This window comes from Gracilinanus agilis, chromosome 4, assembly GCF_016433145.1.
Source record: "Gracilinanus agilis isolate LMUSP501 chromosome 4, AgileGrace, whole genome shotgun sequence".
Lineage (NCBI taxonomy): Eukaryota > Metazoa > Chordata > Mammalia > Didelphimorphia > Didelphidae > Gracilinanus > Gracilinanus agilis.
The window spans coordinates 228,018,923-228,045,508 of NC_058133.1; the positions used below are offsets into that span (position 1 = coordinate 228,018,923).

General features: G+C 44.2%; 1 protein-coding gene across 1 annotated transcript in view; it reads right to left on the bottom strand.

Moving 5' to 3' along the window:
* The window catches only part of BAHCC1 (BAH domain and coiled-coil containing 1), a 164,046-nt gene that overhangs the window by 88,039 nt on the left and 49,421 nt on the right, over window positions 1-26,586 (bottom strand). The window contains exon 2 of the mRNA XM_044673368.1: window positions 4,962-5,141. Coding sequence (XP_044529303.1) covers window positions 4,962-5,141 — 180 coding nt within the window. The remainder of the gene's footprint in view (window positions 1-4,961; window positions 5,142-26,586) is intronic.

Here is a 26,586-nt window from a genome sequence, read left to right on the forward strand (position 1 = left end):
CTCTCTCTCTCTCTCTCTCTCTCCCCCTCTCCCTTTCCCTCTCCCTCTCCCTCCTTCCTTCTCTTTCTCTCCTCTTTTTCTCCCTCTGTTTCTCTGTCTCTCTCCATCTGTCTCTCCTCCTGTCTGTCCTTTCTGATTCTCTCCCCATCTCCTCTCCCTCTCTCTCTCTCTCTCTCTCCCCCCCCCCCCCTTCTTCCCTGCCATGGCCTCTCTTCTGACCACTGGTTCTCTAGCCACCTAAATTCAAGGGAAAGAGGAAATCCCAGCACTTGGGGAAGTGGGAAAGGAGATGGGTTGTGGGGTAAAACCATAGCATGAAAGTAAAGATGAGGTAGGAAAATTGAAGCAGAGAAAGGAAAGGTTATTTGGTCCTGGGTCACATAATGAAGGAGTAGCAGAACTGGGACTAGAGTCTAGGAGTTCTGCCTCCCAGTCTGAGACTTTCTGCTTTGGAAAAGGGTTGACCACTGGTAAATTCAGCATGGGAACTTTCCCATGTAATGGGACATGGAACATTGTAGGTGGTTACTCTTACAAAAACTCACTCTTTTATACAGACTTCTGTTCTCACATTAGGACATCCCTACCTAGACACACACATGCCAAACTAACTTATGCACATATGAAGACAGTGACAGACAGCTACACAAAACGTACATGCATATATTCTCCTTAGGTAGAGTCCTTTCTGACCCCGAGTCAACTGTGCTGGCCAAGCTGGCTCTTCTCTTCTCTTCTATCTATAAATGAAATCCTACCTTCTTCCCCCAGCCTCTCCTCTGGGCTTTGCTTACCATCTACTTTTCAGACCTGTACAGATAAGCACTGTTTTAAAAAAATGAATAGTGTTAATTATTTTTGATTATTAAAAGCATTAGACATGTCTTTTCAGAAGGTATTTGGTTTTCTAAGTTAACATTTTAATGATGCAAAGGCTCTTCATAGAATAAAGCTTTTGAGAAATTGGGTAAATGTTAAAAAGGGCTATAACTACATGATGTTTTGTCTTAAATTTATATTTTCAGAGTGGTGTTTAAGCATTAAAGTTTAGAAAATGTAGTTAAAAAAAAGCTCTCCCTACCACAAAGTTCTGATCCGGTCACCCTTAGGACTAGGTTCTTGGTTTTTAGTTAGAGATCGAGGTCTCTCCCTTCTGAGTCAAGTGCTAGGTCAGGGTAGCTCACAAATTAGGAGAATCAGAAGACCTAGGTTCTAGTCCTATCCCTGTCATCAATTCAGTATATTGTCCTAAGTTTATTGTGCCTCAGTTTTCTCTTCTGTCAAATGAGAAATAACAGTCCATCATGGGGAGGTAAGACTCAAATAAGTACAGATAGGAGACTATCTTGATGAGATATATTGATTAACATACAAATGCTGTATCCTCATTACTGTCAGCCCACTTCCCTCCTGAAAAAGCTGCATCTCAAGGACAGGTGAAGGAAGAGTGGCCAGTGAAAGTATCCTAATCTTAGGAGTTCTTTCCCCTCCTACCATCCTCATTCAATGACATCATCTAGGATAAAGGGGTAAATTCCCTCTCGAGCTGGAGACAGGAAGCAGAGAGAGAAACACAAGGGAAAGAAGGGGCACCCAAAGATGACATCAAGTAGTGGGGCTGAGGAGAGGGGAGTAGTGAGTAAGCAATGTGGCAAATTTACCAAACTTCCCTTCTGCATTATCTTGTCACTCCGCTTTGCAGCCAGGCTCTGCCTCTAAGGTCGCTTTGGGGAGTCCCTAGCTTTAGGGCAGAGGAGTGGGAAATTAGTTTGAGTCTCTCCTGCCCTCCTCAAAGATAAATTATATCCTAAGGTCTTTTTTAATCTATCCTAATTCTGTTAAGGAAAAGAATCCTTAAAGGGAAATGAGATGGGGGCAGGAGGTGAAATATCTTGGAGATGCTGAGTCTAAATTGTCCTTTGGGCGGCCGTTGATGGAGGGGGAAGTGGGTAGCTGGGAGCGGTTGGACTCAGGGACATCAGGAGGGGGACTTTAGGTCCAAGTTGGGGGGTGGGGTCTAGCAACCTGTCACTGTCTTCAAGGAGAACTCTTCTTCCCTCTCCTTCCATCAACTCAGCTCCTTATGGTTGGGCAGGGGTAGACAGAGGGACAGACCCCTTTTCTCTGGGTCCCAGTAGGTGGTGTTGCCCACAAACCGCCGCCTTCTGCTGGCAAAATTCCCAGAGCTGTGTGGGGTGGGGTGGGGTGGGGTGGGGTGGGGGTAGTTGTGTGGCTGGAGGGAGAGGCTCTTAAGAATAAAAGATTGAACCAGCAGCCTTTTCCATTTCAGAAGTAGCCCAGTACAAATCGCAGGGGGATTTGTCCACCAGCTCCCTAAATTGGAATCCTTATGAGAAAATAAAAAATAAAGTCACTTTCCCTCACCCCACTTAGCCTGAGCCCCCATCATCATGCCCCACTTGTGTGTACCTGAGACAGTTGGGAGAGAGTCAATAGAGCAGAGTTGTTGCTATTAGAATAGTTTCTTACAGCCCCTATTGGGCTAGCTTGTGACATCTTCTCCAGACCCACACATTCCCTCTCACTATCTATTCCTGCTACTGAGCCTAGGCTAAGGGGCTTAGGCAATCTGCAATGGGGTAGGAACAAGGGGGTCAGTTTGTTCAGAGTCTTAAGGGGGGGCACAGATGAGAGGAACAACATTAGGGGAAGCAAGGAGCAGTCCAGAGCCTTTTGGAGAGAATTGTTTTTCCTGATGGCCTTCAGTCTCTGTCAATGCCTTCTCTGTCTTCGCCTTCCTTTCTGTGATGGGAAACAGGTGCTGCTGAGAGATCCTAGGTAGTACAGTGAATATCGTGTGTAGGATCTGGAGTTAGGAAACCCTGAGTTCAAATCATCTTTCAGACACTGTGTGATTCTGGACAAGGTCTGTAACCTATCTGTTTGCCTCAGTTTCTTCATCTGTAAAATGAGGAATTATCCTAGTACCTACCCTACAAGATTGTTGTAATGATCAAATGAGATAACATATAAAGCGTTTTTTTTAATCTTAAATTGCTATGTAAATGCCAGTTATTATTATTATCTTAAGGCAGATGGAATTTAAAGGGTAGAGGAAGGGGAAGCTAGGTGGTACAGTGGATAGAGAGCCAGGACCAGATATCAGCGGTCCTGGGTTCAAATGTGACCTCAGATACTTCTTAGCTGTGGGACCCTGAGCAAGTCACTTAATGCCCATTGCCTAGTCCTTATCACTCTTCTGCCTTGGAACTGATACTTGTGTTGATTCTAAGATGAAACATAAAGGTTTTACAATAAGATTAAAAAAATAAAAAAGAAAGAGAAGAGAAATGAGAACAGAAGGTATTTTCTCCCCAAATGCCATTACAGCCCCTCCCAGCTCCCAGCATCCAGAATGGTGGGTAAGAAAATTGTTCTTTAATCTCTCCCAAAATGTAAGCCTTGCTCAGGTGCTTAAAACAGATGTTTTAAACAATGGCTGATCATTCTTCACCTGTCCTGTATGAAAAGCAAACACTTCACCCTCTTTCTCTCCTATCTCCTTCCCCCCTCTCTCTTTCTCTTTGTTTCCCTCTCTCTTTTCTTTCTGTCTCTCTCTGTCTCTATCTCTCTCTCTTTTTCTCTGTCTCTGTCTCTCCCTCTCTCTTTTCTGTCTTTCTGTCTCTGTCTCTCTCCCTCTCTCTTTTCTCTGTCTCTTCCTCTCTTTTCTGTCTCTCCCTCTCTCTTTTCTCTGTCTCTCTCTCTCTCTCTGACTCTCCCTTTCTTTTCTGTCTGTCTGTCTCTGTCTCTGTCTGTCTCTCTTTCTCTCTTTTCTCTGTCTGTCTCTGCCTCTCCTCTCTTTTCTTTGTCTGTCTGTCTGTCTGTCTCTGTCTCAAGCTAAGCATTTTAATTTCCCTTGCTGGAACATGAGGTGTGCAAGTATGAGTCCAACGGACTGTCAGTAAATACGGCATTCGCTCATCAGAGTCACTGAGTTACGGCGGAGCTGAGTGCCAGGAGCGGAAAGCCCTATATACCCGATGCCAACTGCAATTACCTCTCTGTCTGCCAGCCGGCAGCAAGGGCTTAACTCTTTCCATGTCATGAGGAGGAAGTAGCTGAGGAAGATGGGTAGTGTGAAAGAGACAGGGAGAGACAATTAACTAAGAAAAAAGTGAACTGCCCCAAATCTAGAGAGGAGAGTTTATTTCACGATTCATCTCCCCCACTTCTCAACAGTTGCTGGATCTTCGGAGCACAGATTAATCAACAAGTATTTATTGAGGCCCCACTATGTAGCTAGAAGTATGTTGGGGTGGGGGGAGGGCTTGTCACAACTTCCCACTCCCTCCTGGGGACATGGATTGCTAAGGGGTGGCATGCCCTGCTCACACTGACAGCTCTCTACCCCCTCCCACCCCCAGGTTGGCACATCTGGTGAACATTCTTCCTACCAGGGCTACCAAATAGCCTTGTCACATCTAGTGGGATGAGCATCCTACAGTGGGGTCTTAACCCAGCTGTGAAACACATTTCCCTAACAACTAGCTTTTTACCCCTTCCGTCTGCCCTCCCCCCAACCAAAATCAACTTTTTTGGCCTTTTGCACATTAGGATAGAATAATTATTATTCTATTTTCTTTTCCCTCCTTCCAAGTTGGAAGCTTTCGTAAGGAAGAGGATGATCAGAAAGGCTTGGCCCCAGGCCCAGAACTCACCTGACCCACCTAAGCATGGAGCCGTTCCCACTGAGAAATGCTTGAAATCTATATTATGCCCAAATCTTCCCATTCTAGTCCTGTACTGTCCCCTCCCCCTTAACTAGGGCTTATTCTTGCTAGTCATAAAGGTTAGCAGAGGCCAATCAATAGGCCATTTACTTGCTCCCAACTCCTTACCCCACAAAATCTAAGTACAGAAAATGGAACCCCCCTTTTCTCCTTCCCCACATCGGTACAGCTGAGTCTGGGAGCAGGGAGACTCTAGAAGGCCTTTCTTACCTTCATGGGAGTGGGAGAACCAGAACTGGGAGGTACCAGAGTGGGGGCCCCGATAGGCTTGATCAGAGGGGGAGGAAGTGGGACCACTGGGATGTGCAGGGGCAGTGGATCCCAGGCTGCTGGTAAGGAAACTGCCCATGAAAGAGGAGGCTGGAGGATTCCCCATTAGGCGGCTGCTGGCTGTGGACAAAGAAAGGGAGGAAAGAAATGAGTATATTGTCAGTAACTCTGTTTGGGGTCACCCCCACAAAATATAGACATGAATTCATTCATTGTAACATTTCTTGAAAACCTATTATATGCAGAGCATTACGGTAAGTATGGGGGGAAGGAGGAGAAAGAGAAAAAATGATGGAGTTTACATTCATTCACCTGGTGAAAAGGATATATTCAGAGGCAGATAAGTGGCTCAGGGGATAAATAGCCAGGCCTAGAGGTGGGAGGTCCCAGGTTCAAACCTGGTTTCAGATTCTTCCTAGCTGGGTGACCCTGGGCAAGTCACTTAACCCCCATTGCCTAGCCCTTTCTTGTTCTTCTGTCTCAGAATTAATACTAAGACAGAAGGTAAGAATTTAAAAAAGAAAAGAAAAGAAAAGGTTTAGAGGCAGTGAGGTGGCTTTATGGATGGAGAGCCAGGCCTAGAGATGGGAGATCCTGGGTACAAATATGGCCTCAGATACTTTCTAGCTGTGTGATCCTGGGCAAGTCACTTAACCTCTGATTGCCTAAGTCCCAATCATTCTTCTGTCTTAGAACTGACCCTAAGGCATGAAGGTAAGGATTTAAAGAAAAAAAAAAGTAGACTGACACCATTTTCCAAATGAAGTCTGAGTCCCATGCATCAGTGAGCATGGTTCGTGTTCTCCCACAAGTTTATCCACAGGCCATCGAGCTCATCCCAGCACTGACTGATGCATGGGACTCAGACTTCATCTGGAAAATGGTGTCAGTCTACTTTATTTTTTTAAATCTTAACCTTCCACGCCTTAGGGTCAGTTCTAAGACAGAAGAATGGCTGGGACTTAGGCAATCAGAGGTTAAGTGACTTGCCCAGAATCACACAGCTAGAAAGTATCTGAGGTCAGATCTGAACTCTGGAAGATGAATCTTTCTGACTCCAAGCCTGGTACTCTTTTATCACTTAGCTGTCCTGTCTGCCATAGAGTAAATGCTTAATAAATATTTGCTGATGGACTGACTGACACCTGCTTCCCATTTCTGTCAAGAAAAGATGATATGCAAATGGACACATTATATTTAGAGACTGCCATACTGGCCAGCCAAGACTGCCACCAGGATGGAACTGCTCCCTTCCCCGGGGAACACAGTGGGACATCTTTTTTGTCCAGCTGAAAATAGTACCAGCAATGTGCTGGTACCAGCAATGTGCAGCTGTGGGCCCATCCCAGTGAGCATAATCACACATGTGTGACGTGCTCACTCCAGAGAAGGACACGGGGACTCTGGGACAGTTCGATCTCACTTGGGTACCCGACTAATCTACATGTATATCAGGGAAGAAGAGCCAGAATGAGGGATGGTCTTGTTTCTGCAGGCATTACCATTAGTGGCTCCCTAGGGCTCAGGCCCTCTCTGGTGTAACACAGAGCCATGGCAGTGAACAACAGCCCTCGGGCTCACCTCACACTCACTGTCCTGCTCCCAGAGTAGCTGGCATCAGGCCACCAAGCCATTATCCTGATCATCTCAGTTGACACCACTCAGCCAAGTCCTAAACGCTTGAGTCTCAGGAGGGAGAAGCTTCTGGGGATAGTCCATCCAGGTAGAGAGGAGCTGTTGGGGGGGGGCCTCTTCATGCCAACGATCCTAATAGGTATCAGAACTATCCTTCCAGTGAGGAGGGACAGGAGTGGGCACGTGAGCCTGCCAGGAGCTTTCTGTCTCCAAATGAGAAGGTATCAAATTCCCAAGAGCAAATGCACAGAAAGCCTGAATGCCTCCCAGACCAACTGGACTCCACTGATTGGCTTGGCAGGTTTGGCCTCATTACTTTGGCAGAAAAGTGATAGTACCCCTTGGGGCCAGTTCCAGTCTGAAAACCTGATACCTCTCTCACTGAACAGGCTAAAATGAAGAGCGTGTCTCCTTAAGGTGGGGAGTAGAGAAGGATCTTCATCCATGGAGAATGTTGACTGTTGGGGCACATCCTTTCTGAGGTCCAATTCTGGGTCCTACTAACAGAATTCTTGAGTCTAGGGGGGTTGTGTGTGTATGTGTGTGTGTGTACATGCCTGTGTATGGGGAAAAGAGAGGGAAAAGGAAGAAAGAAAGGAGAGAGGAGTGAAAAAGGAAAAGAGAGGAGGAAGGAGGGAGAAAGGGGAGTAGAAAGAAGGAAAAATAGAGCGGGGGAAAAGGAAACCAGAGAGGGAAGAGAATATATTAATTTAATATCTAGCATGTGATTCAACGGATCTGTTTAGCAATCTCTTCAATGTTTCATGCATGTCACACTCTATTACTGGGCTTAACTACAACTTGTAGGGATTCTCTTACTTTATTTTTTCTAATCACTTTTAGAGTCAGCTTTCTTGGAGGCAGCAATATACAAGTCATCATTTTCCTTTAGAATATACTAGCAAGAGGGTGAGGGGGTGGGGGTGGCAGCTAGGTGGCTTAGTGATTTAAAAAACCTGGGAAGCCCTGGGTTCAATTCCGGCCCCAGACACTTCCTAGCTGTGTGATCCTGGGCAAATGACTTAACCCCCAGTTGCCTATCCTTTATTGCTCTTCTGCGCTGGAACCAATATACAATATTGATTCTAAGTTAGAAGGTAAGGGTTAAAAAAAAGAATATGGTATATGACCGTTAGTGATGGAGATGGAGGATATTGCTCTCTTCTATACTCCTACTGGAAGCATCAGGCTTGTTATTTTCCCCATCCCCTAGTCCTGATTGCAAGGGTCTGGTCTCAGTCTATCCTCTTAAATTCTGACTGGAGGCCCTGGTTGATCTCTCCAAACGTGTGTGTGTGTGTGTGTGTGTGTGTGTGTGTGTGTGTGTGTGTGTGTGTTTTGTGGTGGTGGTTTGTTTGTTTGTCCTTCACAAACACAAATCACATTCCCAGGGTGATATCTTGGCTCCAGCATGAATTGGATCCAAGTGAGGCAGATCTGCACAATTTTATCGGCCTCTCTCTTCCAGAGTCATCCAAGTCCAGTGGCAAGACAAGAGTCAGGATGACTGGCCATGGCCTGGGATATGGTGGATAACCTTGGTATCTTAGATGTCTGACCAAGCTCTAAGCGCTCCACTGTGCCTGCTTCAATTGCCTCTGTGGCCATTGGAACAAACTGTTCTCATCCTGCCAGAGAAAGTCTTCACATGCTTGGAGTAGACATCCTCTTAAGTCATTGACAGATCTGAGGTATATATATATACCTCCTAGTACAGTGATGGGCAAACTACGGCCTGCCGGCCAGATGCAGCCCTCTGAAATGTTCTATCCAGCCTAATCTGATGAATACAATGAGTAGGATACAATACAATGAAACTTCGAAAGAGTTGCCTTAGAAACAGACTGACAGATGAGCATTTCCTTTCCTTTGGCCCCCTCTTCAAAAAGTTTGCCCATCAGTGGCCTAGTGGATAAAGAGCTGGATTCAAGAGTCAGGAAGACCTGAGTTCAAGTCCTGCCCCTGACACATACTGGATGTGTCATGATAATTTCTAAAAAGAAATGATATTGCAGATTTCAGAAGTCAGATTATAACTAGTCCTGGGCAAATCCCTTAAACTCTTTAATAACTCTAAGTAACTCTTGAAGACTCGAAGCTACAGAGAAGGGAGAAACCTGTAATGGAAGAGAGTTTCTTTGCTTGGGAATTCTCTATGCCACTGAAATTACAAATCCAATCTCTGTTCCACTCACCCACCCCCATCCTGCCCTTCTCCTATGCCAAGCTACCTCTGCCTTTGTCTATGTACATTCACATGCCACAGAGGCACTGTCTATATGTATATGTGTGGGTCTTGTTCACCTTACTTCCCTGCTCTTGAACAGCTGGGAGAGCTGTTCTGGGCCAAAGAGTAATAGGTCTCACACCTGAGGCATCATAAAGTAATAGAAAGAACATTGGATTTGAAATCAAGAGGCCTGGGTTTTACCCAGTGGAATTGTTGGTCTGCTAAGGTGGGGTTAGAGAGGTTTGGGGAGAGGGAAAGAACATGTAACATGTAACTAGGGGAAAATATTGAAAATTTAAATTTAAAAATTAAAATAAAAAAATTAAAATAAAAAGACACCTGGGTTCTAGTCCCAGTCCTTCTATTTTCTAGCAGTACAGTTTTCAGTGAGTCATTACCCCTTAGTAGTTTGCTTACTTGAGAGGCTTAGAATCAATCTCCTCTAAAAGCCCTTTGAACTCTGGCATCTTCTAATTCGGATGATCAAGGCCCCCACCCCACCCCAAAACTGCCCTTTTTATTGTTATTTCAGTCATGTCCGACTCTGACTCTATTGGGGGTTTTCTTAGCAAATATATTGGAGTGGTTGGCCATTTCCTTCTCCAGCTCATTTTACAGATGAGGAAACTGAGTCAAACAGGGTTAAGTGACTTGCTCAAAGTCACACTAATGAAGTGTCTAAAGCTAGATTTGAACTTGGGAGAAGAGTCCTGACTCCAGACCTGGTACTTTATCCACTATCAGGCTTTAAATCCAGCAGGTCAGTTTAAGTTTAGAGCTAGACCTATAGACCTTCCTTTCTGTTGCCATGGTACTAAGGACACTCTCACTTGAAAAAAAACAGAGGATTCCATTTGGAGTCAGAAGACCAGGTCTGAATACTGGCTCTGTGCTAATATAAGCTTGGGTAAATCATTTTTAAATGCTCTAAGTCTCAATTTCCCAAACTATAAAATGAGGACAATTGGATTAGCTGGCCCACAGGTCCCATGTAACTCTAAGTCCTATGGAACTCTGCCCTACTAGAAACAACCCAAGTCAATGGATCCCTTGATCATTTTCTCAATCCAGTTGACTTCTGTTAATTTAATGTTAAAGCATGCATAAGGCAGCAAGGGGAACCAGGGAATTAAGCTGGGAGCTGGTGTAAGGCACAGACAATGGGCATATGTGCCAGAAAAATATAGAAAGGGTAAGGAGCAGAGAGAAGGGGTGTTGGGTAAAGTTGGAAGGGATGCGAATGTCATTGGTCAAATAGAGGCAGAGAGACTGGGGAGTTAAAGAGAAGAAAGATGCCCCCAGCCCAGCCTGGTATAGTTAAGAGGATGCTGCCCTGCCTTCTTCCCATGGATTAGAGGCTGACCTTCTATAATTCAGCTTCATAGATGAAGGTGAGTCAGGGAAGTCATTCCATGGCCTGGGGGTGGGGAATTTATGATGTCTCATCTGAGACCTCAGGAGCTTTTCAGACAGTAGGGTGACTCAACACTAGAACCTCAGAAGGATAGGAAGAAAGCACAAATATTTGGAAGGATGGAAGGTAAGGCTGTTAGAATAGGCTCCACATGTGAGAACTAAGAGAGTGTGAGACCAAGGGCCTGAGAAATGCTTTGAGATAGTGTGTTCTCATTTGTGGAGGAGAAAGGGGTGGAAAGATATAATGTCTATCCCATGTGTTCAGGGCAGAGGTGGGGAGCGAGGGGTAGAGAAGGAGGGCTAGCAGCTTCACCCTCGGGTCCCTGAGGCCTCTTACTGACACTGCTTACTGAATAAAAATGGGTTTCTACTGGAAGATGTGTGTATGTGGGAGACAGTTAAACATTCCAGCTTCCTGAGGTTAGTCTTGACTGTGAGACTGTGTGAGTGAATGAGGAGCGAAGGGAAAATGTGTGTGAGCTGGACTGGGAATGTGGGAATATCAGGAGGTTGTCAGGGAGAGTGTCAGAAAGGGTGTGGGGAAGGAGGAGTCTGTGGGAGAGGGCATGTGCTGGAGAGTGAAGGTGAAAGGGGCTGTGTGTGGGAGAAGAGGACATGAAGGGGTCTGGGAAGAAAGCAGAGGAAGTGGGGACTAAGAGCCAGGGGCGTCCCCAGGAATCTGGCTGGAAGATCCCAGGGATTCCTTAGGGCAGAAATGGCTCTCGCTGTATGCCGGCCCAGACCACATGTGTTTCCAGTCATGGGTGAAGGATGGAGGGAGAAAAGAAGTATCCGCTTCCTCGGGCTCTGCAGAGGCAGGCGATGTGTCGGGGAGAAGAAGGGGAGGTGGGGAATAAAGAAAAAGCCTTGGCCCCTGCTCCCTAGCAACTTCCTGCATGGGGATGCCTGTGGGATGAGTGTCAGGGATAGAAATTCATATGCTTCCTGCTTCATCAGCTGGGGCTGGGCCCTAAATCCCAGGGGCAGATCCACCCCCTTATCTCTCTCTGGGCAGTCCCTTCCCACCCCTTTTCCACCCGGAGGCAAACAGAAGGGCTTGAATCTTGGTGAGAATCACCAAAAGTCCAAAAGTCAGGCCTGGATGGAGGAATTTTTTTTTTTTTCTCAAGAGTTCAGGCCTGAGAACCCAACACCTTATGCTCTCCCACACGTGGGAGTCCAACCCTAGGCCTCTGAGACCAGGCCTTTGGCTCAACATGGAGAGACAGTTCAGTTGGCCGGGAGGCTGGGGATGTGACATTAGCAGGGCTGTGGGCAGGGAGCCCAGGGTGGGGGGTGGACTGGAGGGTTGGTTTCAAAGCACTTTTCAGGCTGTTAGAAAAATTGACCCTGGGGGCTCTCTGGCAGGGGTGAAAGGGAAGGATACAGGGGGAAATCTAGGTGATATACAGACAAAAATAAGTTGTAAGAAATGGGAGGAAGGAATGCAGGAGAGGAAGGGAGAGAGTCTGGAGAGATGGACTGTCTTGGAACCAGGCATTTTCTCTGGTTGTCTCCCATGCCTGGGATACTCTCCCTCCTCCTTACTGATCTCTCTGGCCTCCTTTAAGTCTCAACTGAAGTCCAACTTTCTGCAGAAAATTTTCCCTTATTCCTCTTAATTCCAATGCTTCTCCTCTGTTGATCATTTCTTATTTAGCTTGTATATGGTTTGCTTTGTATATTTTTGCACGCTATCTCTCCCAACAGATTGTAAGTTTCCAAAGGGCAGAGACTTTTTTGCTTCTTTTTGCATCCCCAGCACTTAACACAGTATTGGGCACATAGAAGGCAATTAATAAATGGAAGGAAGAGGGTAGCTACTGAGCTCGGTGGATGGAGAGAAAGATGGGAAGTCCAGGGTTCAAATCTGACCACAGATACTTTCTACCTGTATGACCCTGAGCAAGTCACTTAATCTCCATTGCCTAGCCCTTACTACTCTTCTGCTTTGGACCCAAAAATTAGTATCATTTTAAGACAGAAGGTAACAGTTAAAAAGAAAAAACAAATGAATAAATAAATAAATAAATGGAAGAAAGGAAGGAAGAAAGGGATAGAGGAAGAAGATGTACTGCTATGGAAACACAAACTCTCAGTGGTCTTTCCACAATAGGATCCAACACATGGAAACACAAGGGCAGACCAGGAAAACAGGAATCAGACTAAACCAAAGACTAAAAAAAAAAGCCTGCCACAAAGTAGAGAGGTGAGTGCTGGTAACATAAGGAGACTTGAATGAAATCTTCCTTCTCTGAAAAAGTTTTTGGAGGGCCAGCTTAGATCCCCAAACACAGGCAGCAACGCCCCAGCTAGAAATGCCAATGTTTCTAGAGTGGCTGGACAGCTGGCCAAAATGGAGCCCCTGGCCGCTGCCACTGCTCTCCACAAGAGAGCCAAGAACCTCTAAGGTCTCCTCTCTGTTATCAGCTCCAATTTATCATCGACGTGTCTGTGCATGCTATGTACACACAAGATGATAGATGTACTATCGTCATATTATGGGCAATAGAGTAAATGTCTACATATTATACATATACATTGTTATAGAGATTATATACAGCACATATAACGATGTGTGTGCAAGAGTATGCCATTTTATAACATATATGTATACTGTACACATACATGATGCACGGTGTACAGAGTGGTATATGACATCTTTATAGAGACACACATTGAATGTACATATATAAATCTTGTGTATACTTAGCACATATGATGCCTACTGCACACATACCATGCATGTGTGCATATATACATGTGTGTATATTTAATTTATATGTTATACATAAATATGTTTATAGTACATATAATGTATAGATCTTACATACGCATTCGTACATATAGGGTGTATGCAGCATGCATAATATTGATTTATATCATGCATAATATTGATTATATAAATTATTTATATATTATACCTAAATCTTGCATGTACATAGTACGTATAAGATGCCTAACTGCACATAGTATACATGTGTGCATACAGATACATGCACATCTTTTAGTTGTATAATAGACTATATGTAAATCTTGTGTGTACACGGTACATGTATGATGCCTACTGCATACATAGTATACATACATGCATACATTTTGTTCACAGTTATATCTAAATATTGTGTGTATACAGTACATATGCGATGCATACTGCACACATAGTATACATATAGCTATATATTTTATTCATATATTATATATAAATCTTGTGTGTATAGAGTACATATATGGTATCTCATGCACACACAGTATACATATAGGTGCATATGTTTATATATTATACATATAGCTGTATATATTTATATATACAAAATAAAGAAAATCTTGTATGTACATAGCTGTTTACATGTTCTTCCATTAGAAGGTGAACTTGAGAGCAGGGGCTGTCTTTTACCTTTCCTTGTATCCCCCGTACTCAGCATGGTGCCCGGCACACAATAGGTGCTTAATAAATGCTTCCTGGGGCAGCTAGGCGGCTCAGTGGATAGAGAGCTAGGCCTGATGTTGGGAGGATTTGGGTCCAAATGTGGCCTTGCTGGGTGACCTTGAGCCAGTCACTTCACCCCAGCTGCCTAGCCCTGCTCTTCTGCCTTAGAGCCAATGTTTCATATCTATTCTAAGTCAGAAGGCAAAGGTTTAAATAAATAAATGTTTACCAACTGATAGAAAAAGTCAGATCTTTCTCTGGGGTGGCAGTTGAGGACATCATCTTGGCTAAAAGAGGCTGCTCAAGAGCAGCAGGATTGCAGGGACTCTTGAGACAGAGACAGCTGGGTTCGAATCCCGGGTTTGATTGTAATTACCCCAGCAACACTAGTCAGGTCCCATAGAATCTCTGAGCCTTGTTTTCCTCTTCCTGTTAAATGGGTCTAATAATACTAGTATTCTCTGTCTCCCCATGTCATGAGGAGAGAGTTCTATGAATCTCTCCTTCGGGATCCTGGCACTCAGGGAGCCCACTGGCAGGGCCATTAGCTCACGCAGTTGCTCTGGGGAAGTCATTTTTCCCTCCCTCATCCCTCCCCAGAAAAGCCCTCTTGAAACCCAAAGGAAAGGTGGCTCTCCTAGAGAGAAAGGCCCCAGGGCCTAACCTCAGCCTGGGTGTCCCCGAGCCTTGGCAAACACGTTAGGTTCTGGCTCATGGTCTCACCACAGGAATTTGGAACTTGATGAAAGGCATCTCTCTATCAGCACATCCTCTTTTCTACCCCTTCATCTGCCCCCAAACAGTCTGGCCTAACTTGCCTGCTGTCCTTCAGGACCTTTCTCTACAGCCGGTTTCCCAGAAGTCATCCAAAAGGGGGGAAACCCAAAGCCCAGGAGAAACAAAGGCCAGAGGCAGTCAGGGGCATGAGGAAAGAAAGACAGAGGGAGATTATTTCTCTATGTCCTTCCTCCCTGGCCTGGTCAGTTCCTAGTTTCAACCCAGAATATCCTTTGATTAGTTGGCAATTCAAAGGTAACCAAAGTGGCCAGTCCATAGGGTAGGTAGAGGTAATAAGAGGAGGTCTAAGAGGGGCAACTAGTTAGCTCATTAGATAAGAGAGCCAGGCCTAGAGATGGGAGGTCCTGAGTTCAAATCTGATCTTAAATACTTCCAAACTGTGTGACCCTGGGCAAGTCACTTAATCCTCATTTCCTAGCTCTTACCTCTCTTCTGTGCCTTGGAATCAGTACTCAATATGGATTCTAAGATAGAAAGTAAGGATTTTAAAAAATGAAAAAAAAAAAAAGAGGAGGAGGAGGGGGTGGGGGGTGGGGCAGGCAGGCAGGCTGGCTGGCTATAGCCAGGATAAAAGAGGAAACAAAATCCTGACTTCTACCTCCAACAGGGTCCTTAATCTTTTTTTTTGTGTGGTCACCGTAGCAGCTAGCATTTTAAGGTTTGCAGAGCGCTATCTGTATGTTATCTCGTTTGATTGTAGACCCCTTTCACCGTCTGGCAAAGCATTCTCAAAATTATATATTTTTTAAAAGCGTAATTCAAGAAAATGCTAAATTTTAGTTAGAAAGTTGGGGAAAATAAAGATTCTCCTCTACAACAGTGGGTCATAGGTAAAACTCTCCCCCCCTTCTCCCTGCAACCTAGAGTCTCTTTAGGTCTATAACCCCCTCTCTTGACTTGTTTGTCCCACTGACTCCCTTGTAATCCCAACAAACTCCACTGGTCATGAGGAGGATCTCCTTGGAGAGCCAGAGCTGCCAGGAAAAAAGGCCTAACTGTTGGAAATGATGGAACATCACCGGCTCCCAATTGTCACCTCCACCAGAGGGAAAAGCAAGATGCGAGGCCCACTGCCCAGCCTGGCTCCTGGAAGAGCTGCGAGACGGGCAGGGGCGGCTACACTCTCCAGTCTCCAACTTTCTCTAGCTTCCATCCCATCAGTCACACCAAAAGCCAAACAGCAACGTTCCCTAGCTCTTCTTGAAAGCCGGAGGAATCAGATCCAGGACCAGAGCCAGAGTCAGAGACAGAGTCAGAGACAGAGCTTTCCCCCGGCCAAGCAGAGCCGGGAACTTGGCTTCCAGCTTCTTTCCACTTGGCACCATCCATCTCTGCTCTGCACTGCAGTTAGCAACACAGAAGGGTACCAAGGGAAGGCTCTGCCCGCCACGGGGAGGGATGCAAAGAGTTAAAAGTTTCCAGGGTAAGCAGGTGATGGGGAAATGGTCTGCCAAGCAGGGAGTCAGGCCTGGAGAAGGAACCAGTTTAGGTGATTAGGTGAAGCCATTTATCTTCTCTGTGCAATCAGTTTCCTCATCAGTTAAACGAAGATAATGTCTGCCCTAAATAAGGATACCTTACATATTGCTGGTGCCATTTATTATTTAAAAAAAAAACCCAACAACTCTAAGACAGAAGGACAAAGGTAGGCAACTGGGGGCTAAGTGACTTGCCCAAGGTCACACAGGAAGAATCTGAGGCCAGATTCAAATGCAGGTCTTTTGACTTCAGATTTAGCACTCTATTCATTGTGTCACCTCGCTCCTTGCCTTATTTCTATTCAAAGCATTTTTATATACATCTCATGGCCTTCACCAGAGCCATGTTGTAACGAAGGTCCATGGCATTATGAGTTCCAATTTGAAAAGCAACATTATGAAAGAGAAAGAGCGCTAGCCTGGGAATTGGAAATTCCTGGTTGGAATTCAAGCTCTGCCACTTGTAACTGGGCAATCCATTTATCTGCTTAAAGCCTTGGTTTTATCAACTGTAAAATGGAGATAATGGTACTTGTGGGGAACAGTTAGATGGCACAGTGGATAGAATGCCAGGCCTGGAGTTGGGAGGACCTGGGTTCAAATCTGACCTCATACTTCCTACCTATATGACCCTTGGCAAGTCACTTAACCCAGCCGCCTAGTTTTTCCCCAACTTCTGCCTTAGGACTTAGTATTGATCCTAAGACAGAAGGTAAGGGTATCGTTTGTTTGTTTTATTTTATTTTGTTTTAAACCCTTTACTTCTGTGTATTGGCTCCTTGGTGGAAGAGTGGTAAGGGTGGACAATGGAGGTCAAGTGACTTGCCCAGGATCACACAGCTGGGAAGTGTCTGAGGCCGGATTTGAACCCAGGACCTCCTGTCTCTAGGCCTGACTCTCAATCCACTGAGCTACCCAGCTGCCCCTTGTTTGTTTGTTTTAAAAAGAAATGAAAACAAATGCTACTTGTACCACATAGGGCAAAGGTAGGATTGTTCAGAGAATTACACCTTGAAAGCTGTAGAGGGCTGGTTCCATAAATCATGAGCAATTGTCAGGGATAGGGAAATTGGCTTTACAACAATCACGAGCTTGTAGTGATGGCAGGTGAACTTAGACACGTGAAAGCCCTTTGAAAAAAGTGAATTTTGATGTGTAGATAATAACGATAATAATATTTATAGAGCACTTTAAGGTTTGCAAAGAGCAAAGAGGTGGGCGTTATTATCTCTGTTTTATAAATGAGGAATCACATAAACTATAAACCCTAATCCTTGGAGACAAAGAGTCACCCCTTAACCCATACTTTAGCCAAAAGCTTACTGTCTTGTGAGAGTCAAGGATCTCAAGTCCCTGTGCCCAAAGTTCTGTTGGAAATTAAAGTGGAAGAAGTATTTTCCTTAGCTGGACACCATGTGTGTTGTTCCTAGAATCCCTGTCCGAAGAGACAAGGTTTAGAGGAAGGAAGCCTTCAAGAATTAAGCTAAAAGCCAACTTCAGTGGCCCAGGTGTCCATATCCATCAACCTTCCTCCATTATAGAAACCCTAATGTTGGTTTTTTTTTTAATCTAACACATTATACTTATCATAGTCTTGAGAAATTAGTCTTTGAGGAGTCAGTGTGGATTGAGAGGTACAGACTATGGGTAGGGAGTACCGCATACACTATTAGATGGAGTCACTCCATCTGTTCATTTTAAATTGGTTTTTTCTTTGTCACAAAGGGAATACTCACTTTATAGAAGCGTAGAGGGAGTTGGAACTCAATTAAGGAAGGGAATTACTTTTTTCTTTTTTAAAGAAGCTGTGGAACAATACAAAAGTGCAGGATTTGTCATTAAGGGAGACCTGGGTTTGAATCCTTTTGTGACATTTACTAGTTGTATGACAATGAACAAGTCACCAAACCTCTCATAGCCTTAGCTTACTTCTGTATAAAATAATAACAACACCTCACGTAGTTGGGGTGAGGGTTGAATCAGTTAACATACATAAAAATATCTTCATTTAACAACAAGGCATTGTGCTCAGAACCAGGGAAAACAAAGACAAAAGGAAAAATGGGTTCTGCCCTGGAGCATTATATTCTACCTGGTTGTGAGCTTTAAACTATTATATAAAATTAGTTATTATTATTATTAGTGGGTAGCTAAACCCATAGTGCCTCGATCAAAGCAAAGGCTTACTAAATGTTGGTTGAATTGAACCCAATCCAATTTCCCTTTTGTGTCCCTTGAACTACTTATTCTCTAGACACATCTTTTTTCTGCTTCTGCCAGTCCTTCCTTTCACGTGGGGTTAGTACCAAAAGGGGAGAGGAATAGAAGGTAAGAAAGGGATAACTTACATTCTCATCAGTGACATCTTTCCCATTCTCAACCCTACTCACCCCATTCCCAGGGACTTCTCTCACCTAGGCATCTCAGAAAGAAACTCTGATCATTCCAAGAAGGTGACAAGTAATGCTTAGATAATCCTAATTAAGGTACTTATTGACTGGTGAAGGAGGCAGTTGGATAAGCCCTCAAGTTGATCTGAGACCTGGCAAATCAAGAAGACCAGAGAGCCAGGAAGAAGCCAATTGGCCAGTCAATGGAATCAGCAATTCTGAAATTCCATGATTAGTCGAATCATAGGCTCAAGGTGGCATTGGTCTAACTAGTTTTTGAATGTCATCTCTAAATATATTCTACTCCAGGCTTTTAATGATCCCCCAAACTGAAGGGAAAGTTACCACCAAGCCCAAGTCCTGCTTTGGAGGGTTCTGTTCCAAAATCTCAGCATTTTTCCAGTTTCTTCTATCCCTGATCCCCACTCCATCAGAGAGGCATTAACAAGCTCCCCAGGGAGGGGAAAAATGAAGAGAAGGAAGGTCTGGTCCCACAGTCACACAGGATGAGGGAAGAAGCTGGAAGGAGGAACAGAGAGGGAAAGGGAAAGAGAGAGTGTGGGAGGAGGGGTGGGGAGAGTGAGGAGGAGTTGGGAAAAGAAATAGTGGAAACAAACATTTGTTTTCAGTTAAGTGAGCCACTGAGAGAGCACCCTCCTTTTCTGGAAGCTGTGAAATGGGTTGTTAAAAAAAAAAAAAGTCTTCGATTCCTGGCTTCGGGCTCCCTGAGAACTAACAGAGCTTCTTCCTTCCTCAAGATCTGAGCACACACTCTCCAGGCTTCAAGTCTGGCGCATCTGAATCTCTGTCTCTCTCTGTCTCTCTCTCTGTTTCTCTCTGTCTCTCTCTGTCTCTGTCTCTCTCTCTCTCTGTCTCTCTCTGTTTCTCTCTCTCTCTGTCTGTCTGTCTGTCTGTCTCTGTCTCTGTCTCTNTCTGTTTCTCTCTGTCTCTCTCTGTCTCTGTCTCTCTCTCTCTCTGTCTCTCTCTGTTTCTCTCTCTCTCTGTCTCTCTGTCTGTCTGTCTGTCTCTGTCTGTCTCTGTCTCTGTCTCTGTCTCTGTCTCTGTCTCTCTCTCTCTCTCTCTCTCCTGCCCCTCTCTCTTCTCCCCCCAACAAATACCATTGTTCCCTGTCCCAACCCTTCTATTTTTTTCTTCTCCCAAAGTACTCAACCTGCCACAGCCCTAGGAGGAGAGAGTTCTGGAGGAGGAGGAGGAGGAGGAGGCAACGGGGGAAGAAGTTTCCCTCCCAAGCTCTCCTTTCATTCCCAAGAAGCCACTAGAGGCAGCAGAACAGGCAACAGGAGACACACCTCGGCAGGGCGGGGGGGGGAGCCTCTGGGGGTAGTCCCAGCCTTCCAAAGCTATCAGGCACAGGCCCCAGGGAGGAAGGGAGCCAGAGACAAGAGAAACAGCCACAAATAACATGAGAGATCCATGGGTGTGAGATGCCTAAAAAAAAGTGAAAATCCTCAATTCCACCCTAAATTTTTTACATTCCAACAAAGAGGGGAGAGGGAAGAGATACAGGTCAGCCTTTCGATTCTTTGAGGGAACACTGGGTGGAAAGCCTCTCATCCTTGAGAGCTCTAAGGCAGGTGGGGTTGGTTGAAGAAGGAGATTGATGGGGAACAGAGTGGGAGCAGGATTAGGTGGGGACGGAGCCAGGCAATCATCCTTGATCCCTCTCCTCCTCATCCCACTCCCTCCCACCACAGCTGTGGGATCAGGCAGACAAGAAGCTGCTGTGTGACTGTGTCTGGGAGCCTCCTGCTGTCATATCCCCTGGCCCACACTTCCAGGGAGATGAATAATTAATTTCTCATTGCAGGTCTGACTCTGTAACTGGGACCATTTAACTCCTTAGAGGAAGTTTCACAGCTGGCCCTTAGAATCTTCCAGTTTGGTCAGTCAATTGATGAGCAATTCCAGGGACAGGAAGGAAGGCAAATAGACTACTGCTTCCCAGAGGAGTTCATTCTAATGAAGGAGACCGCATGCAAATTTAAAAAAAAAAAATCCTTAATGACTTAGTAACAACTCTAAAGACAGAAGGGTGAGGGCTAGTCAAACAGGATTAAGTGACTTGCCCAGGGTCACACAGCTAGGAAGTGTCTGGGACTATATTTGAACCCTGTCTTCCCATCTCCAGGCCTGGCCCTCTATCCACTGAACCATCTAGCTGGCCCATCAGTGTGCAAATTGACTGTGAAAATACTATATCTACACTGGAAATGGACAGCAATCATAGAAGGAAGGCACCAGCAGTGGAAGGAACTAAGAAAGGCCTTCTAAAGAAGGTGGAGATGAGGAGGAGAACATTCCAGCCATGAAGGAGCACCTCTGAAAATGCCCAGAACTGGGGGAGGGAGAATCTGGATGGGGGGAATAGCAAGGAGACCAATATAACTCGATCTCAGAGTATGTACAGAGGAGAAGAAAGGGATCAGGTTATGAAGGGCTATAAAAGACAAACAGGGTTTTATATTTGCTCCTTGAGGTAATAGGGAGCAACTGGAGTTAACCTGATAAGGGGGGGAGGCGGTAACATAGACCTGAGCTTTTATGAAAAGCACCAAGGCAGTTGTGGGAAAGATGGATGGGAGTGGAAGAGATGAGAGGCAGATAGACTAATTAGAAGGCTATTAAAAGAACGTGTGTGTTTCTTCAGGTCTAGGAAAACTGTGACCATGCTATTTTTATTTTTATTTTTTTAACTACGTGTTAGACGCAATGCTTCTGAGCTCAGTTTCCCAGTAACTGGGTTGATGATGATCAGGAGGCTGGAATCAGGGGGCAAGGCTTTTGGCTGGGTGGGGTTAGGGGTGTACATCATTAGTCCTTTGCTACCAGGAGCTCCTGAGGTTAGCACCTGAGAATTCTTTAAAATAGGGCTTAGATCAGTAATTCCCAAAGTGGGCGCTACCGCCCCCTGGTGGGTGCTGCAGCGATCCAGGGGAAGCAGTGATGGTCATACTTTTTTTGTATTACATTCTATTCTGAGTTCAGTAGTTTCATAATTTCCAGGGGGCGCTAAGTAATATTTTTTCTGGAAAGGGGGCGGTAGGCCAAAAAAGTTTGGGGACCACTGGCTTAGATGATGGAATGAACAGTCTACAAGCTAGCAGGTTCCAAAGGATCCAAGCTTGAGTGCACAAACTTGGTCTTGTTTTCATATCTGAATCCCCAATGCTTGCATGTTGTGTGTGATTGATAAATGTTGGATTCAAATACTTGAAGAGTAGACAGGACCAGTCCAGAATTTGCGAAGGTGGAGATTTAGGCTCATGGGGTAATTGGTTTAGATGAAGAGGGAGCAGGTGCCTCTCTGAGAGAGTGTTGTGCCTCAAGAAGTAGCATCCAGCCCCAGAAGAAGGGAAGAAACATGTGAATTCTTAGGGGTAGCTGGCAGGACACAGAACCAAAGATGAAATGTCATGGCCTGGGAAGGAGACTGATCACAGGGCAGAAGGTTATTAGGCCAAAGGATTTAGGAGATAGCAATTTCTACCACAAGGTGCTGCCTCTATCCAAATTGCTTCCCTCACAAATGGATATTTCCAAGAATGAAACACAGCAGAAAAAAAGGGAGGATAGGGCAAGATCTATAAAAGTAATAACACAAAAATTGATTAGAAGATAGAGCTCAAGCTTGGCACTTCAGGAGCTTTAACCCCATGAGGGACACAGTAGGAATAAAAAAGGAACAAATAAAGGTATAGCCCAGGAATCAGAGAATAAAATTAAAAACAGACTAGAAGAGAACAGTGAAGAGAGCAAAGCAAAGAACATAACAGACTTCTCTACTAGCAGCAATGCAAGAATCCAGAGCAAGGCTGAGGGACTTATGAGAAAAAAAACTAGCCACATTCAGAGGAAGAACTGTGGGAGGAAAAACACAGAAGAAAAACAACTGTTTGAACAACACATGGGCTGATGGGGATATTATTGGGGATGTAGATGCTAAATGATAACTCTAGTCCAACTATCAATAATATGGAATTAGGTCTGAACCCAGTGGAATTGCGCATTAGCTAAGGGAGTTAGGGGGGTTGGGGGGAGAAGGAAAGAACATGAAACATGTAACTATGAGAAAACATTCAAATTAAAAATTAAAATTAAAATTAAAAAATAAAAGAAATAGGGGATTACTTACAAACAAATAAAAAACACAAATGAACAGAATACCAAATAGAGATTTTAAATAATCTAATTTCTAAAAAGGAAACTGAAATATCAGTAAAGGAATTGTTCAGAGGGGTTGTGTGGATAGAGAGCCAGGCCTGAAGCTAGGAGGACATGGGTTTAAATCTGGCCTGACACTTCCCAGCTGTGTGACTCTGGGCAGGCCACTTAATCCCATTTGCCTAGCCCTTTTGTTCTAGAGTTGTTACTAGGACATAATGTAATAATTTAAAAGAAAAAGAAATTGCCAAAGATGCAATTCCAGGCGAATTTTGAAGAAATTTCCATCAAACTTTGAAATACCAATTAATACTGACATAATGGGACTAGACTGGTTAGGGAAGTGGGGAGGAAATCAGACCTTGGAACACAAACATATATTCCCTGAGGCCAGTACAAGCAACCATATGGAAGCTTGGAGAGAAACTATTTACTAGCAGCCATGATAACTCCGGAGTTTCTACTGTATAAGGGGAAGCACACCAGTAGACATTCAAGAACTCCAGTATTAAAAGTTCTCTAATTGGCAACAGAGCCTGAAGAAGTAATGACTCAGGGTTTGCTGAGCCTCAATTACCCACTAATCTCTCCGTCTCTATCTCTGCATCTCTGTCTCACCAAAGAGGGAAGCATGAATAGAAAGTTGGCTCTTGAATAGGAGAATTGGAGGGCACCAGCCCAGTCTTCCAAGACCTTTCTCTTTTATATTTTCATCGTAAGTAAATAATTCCAGAAAGAAGTGCTCAGGTGACTTTGTGAGCTCTGGAAATTGAAAGCTCCCATTAGGGTCCTTTGGGACCATCAGGGACAAGTTTTTGGCATGCTTTCTAGCTTATCGATATCTTCTTGAAAGTGGCTCCTAGAATGGTGTATTCTAGAGGTGTTAATACTAAAAATCAGATCAGACGAGGAAAATATCTTAATTGCAGAAAAGAACTGGAAACAAAGGAAGTGATTGTTAAATCTGGGTCGGCTAAACTAAACATCACATAATAGTATATTATTGTGCCATTAATGAATGGAACCTGAGAAGATTTGTATGAACTGATGCAGAGGGAAGTGAGCAGATTCAGGAGAACAATGACTACATACAATGCTTACTGCATTTTATTTATTTATTTTTTATTTTAAACCCTTCCCCTTCCCCCTATGTATTGGTTCTAACGCAAAAGAGGGTAAGGGCTAGGCAATGAGGGTTAAGTGACTTACTCAGGGTCATACAGCTAGGAAATGTCTGAGGCCAGATTTGAACCCAGGACCACCTGTCTCCAGGTATGACTCTCAATCCACTGAGCCACCCAGCTGCCCCTGCCTACTGCACTTTAAAGGAAATCAACCATGAAAAACTGAGGTACTATAAAATAACCAATCACAGCTCCATAGGACTGATAATGAATCAGGTTTCCCACCACTTGGCAGAGAGGTGATGGACTAGAAGTGCAGAATGAGTCATTTTCTTCAAACTGTACTTTGAAATTATAAGAGGTTTTTGTTTTTTAATTGGGAAGAAGAGCATATTATGGGAGGTAATGATAAAAATAATAGGAAAAGAAGGCAAAGAGCATCAATGAAACATTAAAACCACAGAAAAAAGCAGTAAATAGAAAGGGTATATATAGATAAGCAGGGCAAGTTATTGTGGCAAATTTAACATATACTAAAAAAAGTTGTGTCTAATAGAAATTCATAATACCATGTGCAGTTTTCTTTTTCTGGTCTTTTATAACGAAATGTTCATAGTTGTTGATATATGTAAAGTTCATAATAGCAAAAATAAAATTAAAATATATTTAAATAATAAATTAATTCAAAATAAAATTGCATTTAATAATTAAAAGGCTGAGGGTTCCGTCTTTCCAGAAGTCAAAGCTGAAACTAAGCCAATTAGCTTGAGGTGGCTCAAGTCTTTCTTCCAGGACCTTTCCCCATCTTAGAACTTAACATGTGATGAGAGTCATTCTTATTCCTCCCTCACCAAGGACTTTCCAAGACACTCAGATTCCTCAGTTTTGCCTGGCACTCCAGCCAACAGAAAAAGATGCTGAATGAGAATCCCACTCATACCAATTACTGTGAGCCTCTGAGTCAACTGTTACTAGATGTTGCTTTGCCACCATCATTATCCACATTTAAAGGCACCTCTTAGGGGGTATGTTCCAGGGTCCCAGTTTACAATATCTCCCACAGATTGCTCTCCATCCCCCTCCTTCAACACATACATACTCACAACTTCAGCTATCCTGGCCCTCACTTAACAAGGGCTTTCTCATTCCTCTAACTGCACATTAATTCAAAACATTTTTAAGCTTCTACTTTATATTGGGCATTGGAGGAAACACAATACGATTTGACAAACATTTATTAGGCTCCTACTATGTATGCTGCTTGGAATATAATGACCAAAATGAAGTTCTTGCCCTTGAGCTAACACTCTATAACACATGTCACATATTATAGAGTTTCTAGTCCAGTTGGAAGGACATAAATATGGATAACTATAATATACAATATTACCTGATAAGTGTACTAGAAAGGTGTGAAATGAAATACAGAAAGGAATAAGGAAGGCTTCAAGGAGGAGGTAGCATTTCCATTGGGCTGGATAGATAGGAATTCAATAGCTAAAGAAGAGGAAGGGAAAAAATCCAAGTATAGTAACAATGTGAGCAAAATTGAGGAGGTAGGCAACCACAGGGTATGTGTTGGGGTACTGAAGGGTGGACAGTTTGGCTGAAGCATAGTAGTCTGAGAAGTTTATAATTTTATCCTGAAGGCAACAGGGAGCCACTGGAGTTTATTCAGTGAAGGAGTGTCATAGTTGGAGCTGCCCTTAAGGAAAATCTCTTTGGTAGCTATGTGGAGGATTGATTGTCATGGATTTCCACCACACTACAGGTGAGGAAAAAAGAATATGAAAGATGGATACTAATTAGCATGTAGAAGGAAGGGAGAAAGATTGGGAGGTGGGAAAACAGAAGATTACTTCATTAAATAGTCCAGGTTGGGGTTTAAAAAGACCTACTGGTGGCAGCGGGAATAGAGGAGAGAGGTATGATATACTGTGGAGGATTCTGGGCACTTATTCCTCAAATTGCCATCAACCTTGGACAGTTATTCTCATGTTGACACCCTTCCTGCCCAACATTTGAACAGAAGACAGTGGGAAAAACTCCACAAACAGGACAAGAGAAAGGGTAGGACAAAAGAGTGAGAGAATGGAGAAAGGTAGAGCAGTGACTGAAAAAGCATAGCTATGAGCTAGAGTTCAAGAAGTTGGGAGAGAGAAAGAAGAGGGACCAAGATGAAAGGAGAAGAATGAGTCAGAATTCTGAGAAGGGATGTCTCCTCCCCTGAACACCATGGGAGGTACGGCTGGGGCTAGGGCTGGGGGGTGACTAGGAAGGAGTCTTGCCTGAAAATACTAGCCATTAAATCTCAGAAACCTCTTCAAGTCCTTCCCTAGGAACCCCACACAGTAAGCTTGTGTGAAAACCTCCCCAAAAGCCACAGACAACTCAAAAGGCCAGTTCCTCTCTAGCCATAATAGGAAAAATATTTGGACACTGGGCCATCAGACAAAACAAATATGGAAACATTTGGGATTCAACACTGGCCCCCTCCCCCCACTCCACCCTAGGACCCAACAACCAACAACCCAAAAACTAATAAAAGAAAAGAAAAATTCGGATATAAATCTGGTTTCTATTAAAAGGGTAAATTTAGCCCTGTGGCTGGGGCAGCTGGGGTAGGGCAGCTGAGACAGGCCATGGGATTAGCTGGGGCAGGGTGAGTCAGAGTCAAGAGTCCTCTCTCTGGGGGTTGGAGGAGGGCGGGAACCGATAGAGATGACTGAGTCAAAGGATGCAGGCAGAGAGAGGTGAGGGATACAGACTATAGGGAGAAGAAAGGCAAGGGAAAGGATAGAAGAACCAGGCTGGTCTCACTTCAAATAATACAAACTTGCAATTACATAGCAATTTAAAAATTACAAAGAGTTTTGCTTATA